The sequence below is a fragment of the Podarcis filfolensis genome (assembly GCF_964270895.1).
Source record: "Podarcis filfolensis genome assembly, chromosome: 6".
NCBI lineage: Eukaryota > Metazoa > Chordata > Lepidosauria > Squamata > Lacertidae > Podarcis > Podarcis filfolensis.
In genome coordinates this window covers 56,394,957-56,408,259 of record NC_139609.1, presented here as the reverse complement: position 1 = coordinate 56,408,259, position 13,303 = coordinate 56,394,957, and the positions used below count along the sequence as shown (strand labels likewise).

Below are 13,303 nucleotides of genomic sequence, written 5' to 3'. Positions count from 1 at the left end.
CGTCTCCAGTCCTCCCAAACGTCATTTTCAACCTTCACAACATTCTGTTTGGAGGCAGTGGGGTGGGAGGTGGAGGGGGCCCGAGAATGAGGAGCGGCATGTGCGTATGTGGACGGGGTGGGAAGCATGTGTAGCAAGAAAGGCATTGGGGGGAGGGGGGAACCCGAACAAGCAAGAAAAGAAAACCCGTCAGTTTCATCTGATGTCTTTGCTAAAAATCTTGGCTACAAAGAGATCTAATTGCAAATGAACTAATTAAGTAAACCTCTGACGAAGCGTGAAAACAATTTGTTTGACCCTGACGCTAGCAGAGGGCTCTTAGACAGCGGAGTTAATCAGTCAGTGACAGAGCCCACAAGCGGTGTCAGCAGGCTGCCGCGCTGCCATCTGTTTCTCTCTAGTTCTCCCCACCCGCCCCCCTTTTCTTCTTCCTAACATGGGCGAGCTATAAACTTTAGTGGTCTGTCTCCTCTCTCCTCCAAAGCCTTGTCATTACGGTAGGTCCCAGTCAGCCTCTTTCTCTCTAGCAGAGTCTCTCCCACTCTTCCTATATACCCCACAGTGCCTGGCAGCCTTTAAAAACTTCCTGGTTCTTACCAAAGGTCTATAACAGTGATATAGCTCTGTTTCGGAGAAGAAGCCTAGAGGGGTCTAGCTCCATTTCACAGAAGGAAAAACTGGTGTGGAAGTACTGTACTCAATTTTTCTAAAAGTAGTGATGCTAGAATGGCTCTAGGGGGCTGGCATGGTGGTGCTTCTAGACTATCAAAAGCTACCAGGTACCTGTTCTACAGACACAAATTATATTTTCTGAAGTATCAAAGCTCACTAATAACTGATTTAGAGGGAAAATATCTCTAGAATCTGAGGAAACCATCCCCAGGGCCAAAAAGCAACAGACTGATCTTTGGGCTTCACTGCACATCATCAAAAACAGTTAAAGCAGGACTTTTCCTTTTTGAGGTCTATGGCAGGCTTCCTCAACCTTGGCCCTCCAGATGTTTTTGGCCTACAACTCCCATGATCCCTAGCTAGCAGGACCAGTGGTCAGGGATGATGGGAATTGTAGTCTCAAAACATGTGGAGGGCCGAGGCTGAGGAAGCTTGGTCTATGGTGTGAGAAAATACAGGAAGAATATTAAGTACAGGTTAGGCCAAAGAACACAGCAGCATGAGTATACCTTGCACATAAGGAAGTCACCTACTTGACAAACTGTCCCAAGTCCTCACAGAGGGTTTCACAACCAGGCCACTTGCACTCTCCATGTCCATACAGAGGGTGAGAGCCAGGAGTCTCCTCATGAGAAGAGCTGCAAAGGAGGGGGTAAAGGAAAACAAAAAAAAGCATTATTATGGAATATCAGCTCTAGCTTTGTATAGTTCATTTGCTTTGTTGGCTGAAGGAACAACCACACAGGGCATTTTAAAGGGATCGGACATGCTCATGTATACTCCCTTCATTGAGCAGATGTTGTCTCCACCCAGTTAACTGCGAATCTAGCCTGGGCTGCCAGAACCATAGCTGCAGATGCAGACCAGCAGAATTCATCCTCAGTTCATATTTTAGGTTGTCAGGTGTGGCACAAAATACTTTTTAACTATCTTCTTGGTATGCTAGATGCAACTCTTCTTAAAAAAAAGGTGCACTGCCTACAGTTATCCATACCCTGGTTTCATCAAGGTTAGATTACTATAAAGTGCTATGTGTGGGACTGCCTATGAAGAATGCACAGAAACTGCAGTTGGTTTCAAACACAGATGCAGAGGAAGATGTATCACCAGTACCAAAAGAGCTTCATGGTCTCCAAATTTATTTCCAAACATAATTCAAGTGCTGGTTCTGAGCTATAAGGCTTTAAAAGGTCTGGGACCACAATATATGAAAGGGCTGCCTGCTCCCCTGTGAACCTGCCACATTAGTAAAAGCTTCATAGGATGTCAGGTTATAGGTTCCTTCATCTTCCAAGTCAACTTGGGTAGTTACCAGAGCTGTCTTGGTGTTGGCGCCTCATTTGTGGAACTCTCTCCCTGTAACCTTTCTTCTGATACCTACTCTGCTAGCTTTAGACACTCAAGTAAATAATCCTGTTTCCTTTGACTTTTAGTGGATTTTAATGAGATTGTTTGTTTTAATCCATTGATGGGTTTGCTTTATTAGATTTTAATATAGATTGCTAGTCTGCTTCTGCTTGATGCAGAACTTCCTTATCTCTGCAGAGCATCTATGCTATGTTTCTTGCTTATTCTTGATAGCCCACAAGGCTGGCAGACCTATGGACTTTGTACTTAGCACAGCTGCCTTCATCTGATTAGCATGGGACTGTCCCAAGGGTAAGAGTCTCTGCCTATATGAAGGATCTTGTTAGATCCTGAGCTGTCTCCTAGGGTGTCAAAGCATCAGAGTGGAAAGCTCTTTACTGGATACTCCCAAACAGTACAGCATCTAAGCCATTTCCCTGACATGAATGACTATTATGAACTCTTATTTGGCCCTTGGGGTAAACTGAAAAACTAAAGGCTGTGACTGCACCAGTGCCATTAAAAAAAAGCAACTGAGTCAGCATAGTCTCCACAACAGCAATGGGGCCATTATACACAAATGTTTGGGAAGATAGTCATGTAGCCATTCTCCAATGGCTAGCAAGATTCATATATAATTTGTTCATTGAGCCTAAATTGTAATTCATTGGGTCTGAATTGAAGTGGCCAATTTCCACATGGCCAATCCCTCCTATTGTGACTTAATAAGTTCCATTTGCCACTGAAGGCAGGTACAATCACAAATTTGACTCCATATCTGGTAAGCCAACACTGTGCCAAACAGTAGAAGTTCAAGGTCTGAACACGATAGAAAATACTAGTCTCTCCCAATCATGTGTAGAATTTTACCCCGTCCTTTGAGATAAATTCTATATCCTTAACAAATTATCCATTCCATATTTCAAAGGACCACATAAAGTTTCTACCTGTCCCTCCTTTGTGTGAGCATGGCGTTCTGTCCATTGGGAAGAGGGTGGTGGGAAATTGGAGGAGAGACCTTGGCGGCCGAAAACGAGGTAGAATTGGAGGTGTTGGTGCTGAGGTCAAGTCCCTCTTGCTTGATACTGTCTTCTACAGGCTGAGTAGCAGTAACCTCTTTCCATAGCTGCTGAAGGTCTGAGGGACACACAGCTTCACACATGTTGGAGAGAGCAGGAAGGAGCAGCAGAAAGAGGAAAAGATTTTTTAAAGAAGGATTTAAGAATCACAAATCTGCAGAACCCACGCTAAAATGAGCCAAAAAAATCCATGAAAGGTGTGGCTTCTGTGTTTAGTTTGTTGACAAAAGAGCTAATTGAGTCTCCCTGCTACTGAGAGCTCTCCTCAATGGCTATTTATGCAACACTATTAATTGTGGCATCTGGAAATCAAACAGAACTTAGTGACTTTTAGAGCAGGCATGGAATTACTTCAGTCTTACATGGTCTAGAATCTCCATGGCCATTACAAGTTTTAAATTAATTATTTAAAATTACAATTTTATTGAAGCGTTTCTTAACAATTAAAGACATAACTAATCTGTATTAGAAATCCCAAGAACAAACCCTTGCTTAATACTATAAAAATGACTTTTGCTCGAAACAGTCAGGCACACTAGTCCACCATCTCAGCAGTATGTGGCCCACTAGAAATTGGATAGCAGTCCTCCAACGCACTGCCAACAACTGACTGCTTTTACCCATCCCTGATGCAGAGGCTGGATATTTATACCACTTATACAGAGAAGAAAAACTAAGCCAGAGGGTGGTTTTGTTTTGGCATGCCTGGTATGCACCACAAGTGGTTCTGGCAATATATGGATTTCATGCCATAGAATGCATTCATTCTTATCTTGATTTGGCTAGCTAGATGATCACACTGTCTTTTAGATAGGTAAAAATGCTGACATTTAGGCACAGCAGCAGCTACAATGCTTTTCGGGATGTAACTCTTAAAAATTAGCTGCCCAATTACATATTTGCATTCAGTTACTCACAGGAACCTAGGAAATTGCCTTTTATCAGCCTGGTTCACACATAACACCAAATCAAGGCTAAGCGTGAACAAGCAAGTGTATGGGGAGAGAGAGCAAAAATCACAGCCATTTTCCACCTCTCCCAGTCCTGCTATTGCACCACTACCCAGAGCTATGCCATAGTTTGGCTAAGTGTTAAGTGTGAACCCAGGCCCACAATTTGTCTCATTCCAAACAAGCTGTATCAAGGGCTTGTTCTTAGCTTAATGTTTGTAGTTTGTTTGGAGTGAGACAAACCACAGTCTTGAGTTTGTACTTAAAACCAAGCCAAACCATGGCTTAGCTCAGGGTAGAATGGCAGTAGCAGAACCTGGTGAAGAGTGAAGCAGTTGTGATTTTCAATCTGTGTACCTGCATGCTTGCTTGTTTACTAACCAGCAGTAGCTCGTCAGGATTTCAGACAAGATCCCTCCCAGCTCTACCCAGAGATACCAGAGATTGAACCTGGAACCTTCTTCATGCAAAAGCATGTGCCTTACTAGTGAGTCAATATCCTTCCCCAAGGGATGAGCATAGACTCAGTTCTGACCAGCAAAGTCAAATGAATCCAGGATGCCAGACTGAAATTTCAAGTGAGTGTGTGTCCAAACGTCTTCTGGTTTCCATTCCAAACAAATAAAGAGACCCTTGGACATTTGAATATGAAACTGAATAGGCTTGAATGGGGGGGGGGAGAGTGAAGGGAGGGGGATGAAAGCAGTACTCGGCTAACTCCTGCTGCCATGGCCAAGGTAAGCAGGGGTGGGGGCACTTACTGGCAAAACCTGAGCATTGCTTTCAGCTTGCCCACCACCACATGCCTTGCCACTGCCTGTCCCTACCAATTCACGATGTTCAAAGACCCCATTTAGCATGAACTAGGCTGAGTATATCAGTCTAGACTCTGCCGCTTTCCTCAAGGACTCCCTCTCTGGAAGAGAGGGGCATAAGGTGTCTGCATAAAGTGAAGCTACTTTGCTTATGCATCCCTCTCTTGCAGACAGAAAGTAGCAACATCACAGTGAAGCTTCCACCAGCAGGCAATCCCTGTGTTATGCACGAAAGGTAAAAATGAAATATTAGGCCCCAGCTTTCTCCCGTTAACAGCAACACAGCTCCTGGAACAGGAGTCAGATCAGGCACATTACATTTTGGTCCAATAACGCGTTATTGATGTCTGTTCTATAACAAAACCCAAAGCATGCCAAATGTTAGGCCCCACGTGCATTCAAACAGTCAGCTCTTAAAATTAACAGAAAACCAACAGGCTGTGCTAATTGCTGCTCTGGGTGCATGGGTTACCTCCTCTGGCACTAAAAAAGCAAGGAAGCTTATGTGAATTACCTTGTGGAAGGGTCTGCAGAGGAACGGTGCCTTGTCCTGGCTGTAAACTGACCAGCCCTTGTCGCTGGAGGTTTAACAGGTGCTGCTGCTGCAGCTGCTGCATCTGCAGTAGCTGTTGTTGGAATGCCAGCTGCTTATTCCCTAATGGCTGCTGGAAGACAAAAGGAAAAAATCAAAACACATTATTTTCAACCCTGTAGCACAGGCCTTCCGGGATTCTCTGGGGTCTTGCATAAGCAGCCCAATCCCAGCATCAGCCTTGCTTTCAGCCAGCACAGCTCACAGTCCTGATCTCTTGTCCTCAGTGGCCACACAGCATATAACCAAGACAGAAAGCCTTTGATCTATCATAGCAGCAGAACGAAGGGGGTGGGTGGCGGAAGAGAAGAGAGCGAGCCTGCTTGGCAGAGCAGTGAAAATGCTGAGTCTCTCTGCCAGATGAGCATTTCCACAAAGTCTGTGCGTTTGAATTGTGCATAAAGAAGCAGAATCTCTGTTTCTCAGTTGTATCTGCCTACCCGAAGCATACATCAGCATCAATGGATTGAGCTCCTATGAGCAACACAAAAGGCTTGCAGGCTAGAGCATCATAACCTGGGAAACTCTTAAAGACAACGGTTTGACTTTATGGAGTAACACACAACCATCTGGGCCATATCTACTCCTGAAACTTTAATGCCCAGGATCTGGGGCTCCTGCTGGTCTCAAGGAATACAGGTGTGTGTTTTTTTAAAGATATATTAATTAAATTGGCAGAGGGAAATATACTCTAATATAAACTTTTTTTCCACCTCTCATACAGAATGACACATAGAAATTTGGTTGTTTATGCATGGCTTTTCAGAGAAAATGGAATGCGACACAAATATGGGCCATAATTTAGAAAAAGTTTTGCAAAATGTGTCACAAATGCTCATCATTATCTTCCTATTAGAGGCGGGAAATGGGTTAATCCAATGTAAAAAAAATTAATGTTAAGATGGAGAATCAATCTCAGTGTCAGAAATTAACAGCACTAAATGATTTTAAAATTCAAGAACTCTAGCTGACTGTGGGCCTTAACCACAACCCATTGACATCCATGTACACTGACTCCAACAAGACGAGGCCCATTAATTTCAGTGAGAAGAATAATGGCCTGCCCATGATTTCATGGGGAGTTTGTGGCAAAGCCAAGAATAAGATTCTTCTCGAATATTTTTAATTGAGGTGATTTAAAAGGAAAGCCCAAGAGGCAAAATGAAAGGATTAAATTCAAATGCAAATAGTTTGAATATTATTATTAAAATAATTTATGTAATGATTTTCCTAAAACATTTATTAAAGATTTGTTTGGAAGTTGTTGTTGTTAATTAAATTTGTATACCGCCCTATACCCGGAGGTCTCAAGGCGGATCACAACATAAAATCACAATCTAAAAACACACAGGTAAAATGAGATGGCAGAAATAGGAGCACAACTACAGCCATTGATTTATTTTATAAACAGAACTGTAACAAATGACAATATCAAAACAAAACAAAAAATTCTTTCTTCCAGTAGCACCTTAAAGACCAACTAAGTTAGTTCTTGGTATGAGCTTTCGTGTGCATGCACACTTCTTCAGATACCTAACTTAGTTGGTCTTTAAGGTGCTACTGGAAGAACTAACTTAGTTGGTCTTTAAGGTGCTACTGGAAGGAAAAAAAATTTTGTTTTGTTTTGACTATGGCAGACCAACACGGCTACCTATCTGTAAATGACAATATGTAAGAGAGAATAATGTGTGGCCCTTTTCTCACCATAACCCTATGCTGGACAGCTCAGTTGGTAGAGAATAATACACTTAATCTCAGGGTCATGGGTTTGAGTCTCATGCTGGGCAAAAAAAATTCCTGCATTGTAGAGGGTTGGACTAGATGACCCTTGTGGTTCCCTCCAACTCTTCAGTTTTACAATGCTATGATTCTCCATACTACCTCTACTAAAGTATGTGTACTTCAGCTGGCAGATAAGACCACATTATGCTTGTATGTTGTACACTGTCTTCTTCTATTCTTATGCAAGTATTGCTTATAAATATTTAAATGGATAAATTTAAGAGGTAGAGAGAGATCCACAGTAGCATAAACCAAGGCGGCCCCAGAGAAACAGGAACTGGCAAAATATGGGAAAGATTCAGAGCCTAAAATATCCATTTTGTCCTCCATCTAATCTTTGAAGCATTTATTTGGTAGCTATCTGAAGAGCAGAATAGAATACATCATTGAAGAGTACATCAAGGCAAGTCCATTCATTTTCAATTTGGATAAAATTCCTAACTGATGAATCACCAGGCGGTCTGTCTCAGCCAAGGGGCATCAAAACTGGGAAGAGGCATCCCCTACAGACTGTACTGCAGGCAGACAAGCAAGGAAGGGTGAGTCATTCATGTTAAAAAAATTTATGTGTGTGAGATGCACTCTGAGTGGCCTAAGGGTGTGGGAGGAGATCCTAGAACGCTCCCATGTAAAAAATCTGTAGCAGTATCACACAGACTAGAGTTTGCTTTTTCCCCTCCCTTGCTTCCCCACTCCCTGGCAGGCCTTTCTGTGAGCACAGGTTTCTGCCTGTTACATCAGAGCAGTTGAACACTGCCCCATTCACTCAACTTCCAGGCTGTAAAACAGAAGGAAATTGGGAACGGATTAAGTCATTAGGATCCCCAGGGCATGTTGCTTTCACTTCATAACTCAACAGTCCTCTGTATCTTTCCTCATGGACTTGTCATTGAGCCCAAGCATCCTTATAGTAGGTTCCGGGAGTCTGGAGGATAACAGATGGGGACAAGGGAACAGTGAGTAACCAGCAGGTGAAATGGCTTCAGCTGCATAGCTTTTCTACAGGCCCACACTGAAATGGGATCTCATAGGCACTGAGAATGGAGTGACTTGTGGCTGTGGGACAAGTGGGGATAAATAGAAGGCGCAATGAAGTCTAGGACCATATGAATGAGCGCAGGAGGCTGCAACAGAATCCAGGAGTGTAAGCACCTCTCCTTAGAAAATGGATTGTCAGGACATGTTTTGAATGCAACAGAGTAACTAATGCATTAGAGCAGGGGTCAGCAAACTTTCAGCAGAGGGCTGATCCACTGTCCCTCAGCCCCTGTGGGGGGCCGGACTATATTTTGAGGGGGGAAATGAACGAATTCCTATGCCCCACAAATAACCCAGAGATGCATTTTAAATAAAAGGACACATTCTACTCATGTAAAAACATGCTGTTTCCCGGACCTTCTGCAGGCCGGATTGAGAAGGCAATTGCGCTGGATCCGGCCCACGGGCCTTAGTTTGCTGACCCCTGCATCAGAGCATAGCTTTTTGGAACTCCTAAAACAATTTGGGGGTGGAACACGTCATCATATATGGAGTTCCTGCCACTGGGAGAAGAGCTGGGTTAAAATGGTTGTTTGAACCCTTTAGCTAGTTTCATTTAAGCTTCTAACAGAAGCTTGGATATCAAATCCCCTGGTTGCAAGCCTCCAATTCAAGCTAACAAAAATGTATCCTCCTCCCTAGAGTCCTTACTCACAAATAAGTTCTAAAGCTGCTTTCCACACCATCAAAAATGTCAGTGCAGGAAACTATGAAAATACACTTGCTTTTCAGGAGGCACCTGCAGACGTAATCCTCTGGGAAGTTCTCCTGCATAAGCTCTTTTGAAATGAAAGCAAGCTGAACAAGAATACTGCTGTGCTCTTCTGCAGCTTTCATTTATTTCATTGAGGCTAGCACATACAAAATTTCCTGTTGGATTGTGCCCTTTGTCTACAATGAGTGAGTCGGTAATGTGCTATCACCATACTCCGTAGTACTGTTTTAATTACTAGTATGGAAAGGACCAATATAATAACCACATTAGATATAATGGTACCTTGGTTCTTGAACTTAATCCATTCCGGAAGTCCGTTCGACTCCCAAAATGTTCGAAAACCAAGGCACAGCTTCTGACTGGCTGCTGAAGCTTCCTGCACTCAAGCAGAAGCCGTGTTGGATGTTTGGCTTCTGAAGAAAGTTCGAAAACCGGAACACTGACTTTTGGGTTTTCGGCGTTCAGGAGCCGATCTGTTCGTCAACTAAGCCATTTGAGAACCAAGGTTCCACTGTATCTAGTTTTGGGGAATACAGCAAGCACACCTTAAAATGGCCTTTTGACGCATTTCCAAATATAATCTCAGACATCCACCAAAGGTGCCCTCTTTTTGACAACATCTACTCATTAGGTTCAGACAGCAAAGATGGTGTGAAGAGAGGCATTCTTGGTGGCTCCCTACTCACACCAATTACAAACCTTACTCCAATTATAGAGTCAACAAAATCCAAAACTGATTGCTTTATGGTAGCTTTGCGAGGACTTACTGTTTAGGGCTGGACTTTGAGGCTTAAATTAGGAAAGGGTGGGGAAATGTCAGTGAATTTTTTAATGTTTTAGTCTGTTGGTGGGTTATTTTCTGTTTTAGTTCCCCCCTTTTTTTACTCACCCCAAACCTTTGGGAGGAGAGTTATCAGTTTTAATATTCAGATAAAATACTGAATATGAGGCACAGTAATGCATGTAATGGAATTCTTGTTTTTCAGATATTATCACAGGAAATTGAGTTCAAGTTATGCTTAAAAGATATGAAAGCTTTGCTAGTTTGCCAGGCCTAACAATGGGCACCGCATTTGTAAAATGGCATAGCCCATTAAACGCACTTCAGTCTTTCTTCCCGCCTTTCTTCTAATAAGCCACGTTCCTCAAACATCTTTCCCTGATCACCAGGTACTAAAAAAATAAAGTTTCCTTCTGCTGTTGCCTACCAGCTCCCTCTCAGCCTCCCCTGACGTGCTGCTGCCAGAGTCTGTGGGTTTCTCTGGACACTTTCACTTTTGGAGGTCATCCACTGCGTACTTTTGATAGAACCAATGAAGTATGAAGCTTATCGGCCCACAGATAAAAATCTTAAACACAAAGAAAGTAATTACTGAACCTTACTCTGCCAGTCACTAGCACCCACTGGGCCTTTCCAATCTTTCCTTCTCTCAGAGACGGAGGCACATAGGGAAGGTTTCCTGTTAGGGTGCAATCCCCAAATCCAACCCTCCCTCTTCCTGCTCCAACCCTATACACCCTTGATCCCTGATCTTTTCCCTAGCGACGGGGTTTGAGTTCCTTAATGCATTTTGTCTGCACTCTGTTTACATTAGACGCAGCTGAGCGGGTGCAGCTACTGGGGTAACAGGCACCGTCACTTTGATTTATGAGCACATCAAGAGGAGTTTCAGCGTGACACTCTGGACTGACAGGAGCACTTCATTAATCTGACGCCTAGGTTACTCGCTGGCCAATCTTCATGTGCTGCCCCCTCATGCAATATCATCTGGTACACTGGGGCAACTGCCAGAGACGAGGCTCTGTCTGAAAGCTTTTCTCCCTCTCAAGTTTTCTGGAAGCATAAAAGGAACTAGGTTTGTAAGAACAGGGACAGCTGGTTTCGCATTCCAAATACACTACTAGAAACAACAACATAACATTACTGGCCTGAGTACACTGTATACTGCTGTCCACATTGGTTGTGACAAGATTAACTCATACCTGCCAAAATAAAAATGTTGCTCAACTAAAGGAAGCAGCACTTTGCAAATCAAAACAAAACAGGTGCCACAAAATTCAGATGCTCGTCTCAGATTCAGAGTTTCTTCTTATTCTGCTGTCGGCTTGCGGTATGTGTTTGGACGAGTAACTCTGATTTCTCAGTTCCTCAATTACTGCACTTCTTATAGACATTTGGGCATGAGGGAATAAAGGTGCTGATTTCAAAAGTGCTGAGTTAATATTATTAGAAACAACTATAGACAGGTATAGAACAGATATAGAATAAATTCAATAAATTAGGAAGAAAAGGCCAACTGGGCAATGGGCTCTGAATAGGCAACATATTCCATGCAAGTGCAGAATTTATACCTTGAGAGTCTTAGCTTTGTGTGTGTTTTTTCCCCTAGCCCAAACAGATGCAAAACTAGGCTTGAAAGCATGCATATTATTCTACATAAAATATCAGAACCTGGGAAATGCAGAAAAATGTGTAAGAACATACATAAAATTTATGGTTATGATCTAGCTCTAGGCAAAACTCTTTCAAGTCCCACTGACTTCAACAGAAGAGCTTTAAGCCTGAGTTTGAGTTCTCCCACTGAAATCAATAGAATTTAAGAGGAGTTATTAACTTCTACTGGATAGTGCCCATAAATAAGCTTGTTTTCTGGTGGCATTATGGCCAAGCTGCACATGACACCAAGCTGTGTGTAGTTCTTGCCCCCTCCCCTAAAAACAAAATGTAGCAATGGTGGCAACAATCTGCCTTCACAGACCTTCACCTTTTAAACTATTTCCTCTCCAGGTTTTTTTGGCTGTTGGAAATTGTTCCCTCCCCCCAATATCCTTTTTTCCCCTACAAGGGAAAAGATTTGAGGTACATTTATTTCTTCCCACTCTGAGAGGGAAAAGGAGTTGGAAGGGGGAATTTTCAACAGAAGGGGGAAAGGTTAAAAGGCTATTCCTGCATTTCTTCTTTCTGCATAGGCAGATTTTGAAAAAGAAACCCAGCTGGGGGCGAGGAGGAGAATGACATATAATTCAATATGATTTGTAACCTGGCTCTGAATCCCCACTCTGAACCTTGAGGAAAGGGTATAAATTTAAATCAACCAATAAATAAGCAAACAGACTATTTCCCACATATTTAAAGTTAGGGGAAAAGTAAGTAACATCAGCCATACTTTGATCAATAGCATTTTACTGTTTCAGAGATTATCTTAAGCATCATATGACCAAAAAAGTCACCCCTCCAGTGTGTGTATATATATATATATATATATATATATATATATATATATATATATTTTTTTTTTTACAGAGGCCAGTCTAAGGGCCTGTTTATACATTACAGCCAACACATGAAAACAGTCTTAAATCAGAGGTGTGACAGAAAGACTGGTATAACGTTTAGGGGAGAGGAGCAGAAGAGCACCTTGCTTTCATAAGAGCGCTCTAGAACCTTTAGAGTCTGACCTGAGCATGCATAGTTCCTATTGGGTTCACAGAGAGGTCACAGGTTAATCCTGATATCTGGCCATATGCATAATGTGGCTAAACCATAAGGTGACCATACAGTCCTTAATAATAGTGATTCTGAGCTGCTGATAATTTTGGTTATGCCAGATGGCTTTGTGGTGGAAGCTACTGCAACAGAGAATGGAAGAAACTAACAATAAATAGAAGCAGCACACATCACCAGTGACACAGCAGGAAGAATCAAAATCTGTTTGGGGGAGTATACAGAACAGTACTGCTGAGCTAGTGCCTCTATCAATCCAACACAAACTGAAGAACTTGATAAACTTCCATCTTTAATGTAAAGAATGTTGAAGAGTGGTGACATGGGAGAGGCCCTTTTTAGCTGTGGCCCCTCAGCTACAGAATATTCTCCAATCAGGCTTCCCTGACACAGATGATACAGGTTAAGGTTGATTGAGAAAGGTTGTTGTGGCCCATATACTGCTGCTATTTTGCTGTTGCTGTGATGCTTGAGGTTATTGTTTTGTTAGCGTACTGATGGTTGCTACATTTTTAACTCCATATTTTTATTCTGTTTGTAAATCGCCTAGAAACTATTTTTGAAATAGGCAACTAAATAACGATGATAGTGATTATAATAGTAATAACGATGATGATGGTGTTAATCACAATAATTCACAACAAGCTGAAATTCATGGTGCTTCAGTAAATATTGGGGGAAATAAACTCTATCAAATATCACAAAAAATAATAATCCTGGAATTTAGAAACATCAGTATAGCTGAATCATTCTCCACTTGTCCTCGCACAAACCTTTGTGGAAAATGCTAAAATAATTCGTTGCATCT

At 42.3% G+C, this 13,303-nt stretch overlaps 1 protein-coding gene across 11 annotated transcripts in view; it reads right to left on the bottom strand.

Moving 5' to 3' along the window:
* The window catches only part of FOXP4 (forkhead box P4), a 159,362-nt gene that overhangs the window by 42,848 nt on the left and 103,211 nt on the right, over nt 1–13,303 (bottom strand). For 7 of the 11 annotated variants that reach the window (XM_083618014.1, XM_083618015.1, XM_083618011.1 and 4 more), the window contains 3 exons: nt 5,378–5,528; nt 2,967–3,171; nt 1,206–1,310 (listed from right to left, as the gene is read on the bottom strand). In XM_083618014.1, coding sequence (XP_083474140.1) covers nt 1,206–1,310; nt 2,967–3,171; nt 5,378–5,528 — 461 coding nt within the window. The remainder of the gene's footprint in view (nt 1–1,205; nt 1,311–2,966; nt 3,172–5,377; nt 5,529–13,303) is intronic. The other 4 variants (XM_083618018.1, XM_083618019.1, XM_083618017.1 and 1 more) reach the window with 1 other exon arrangement.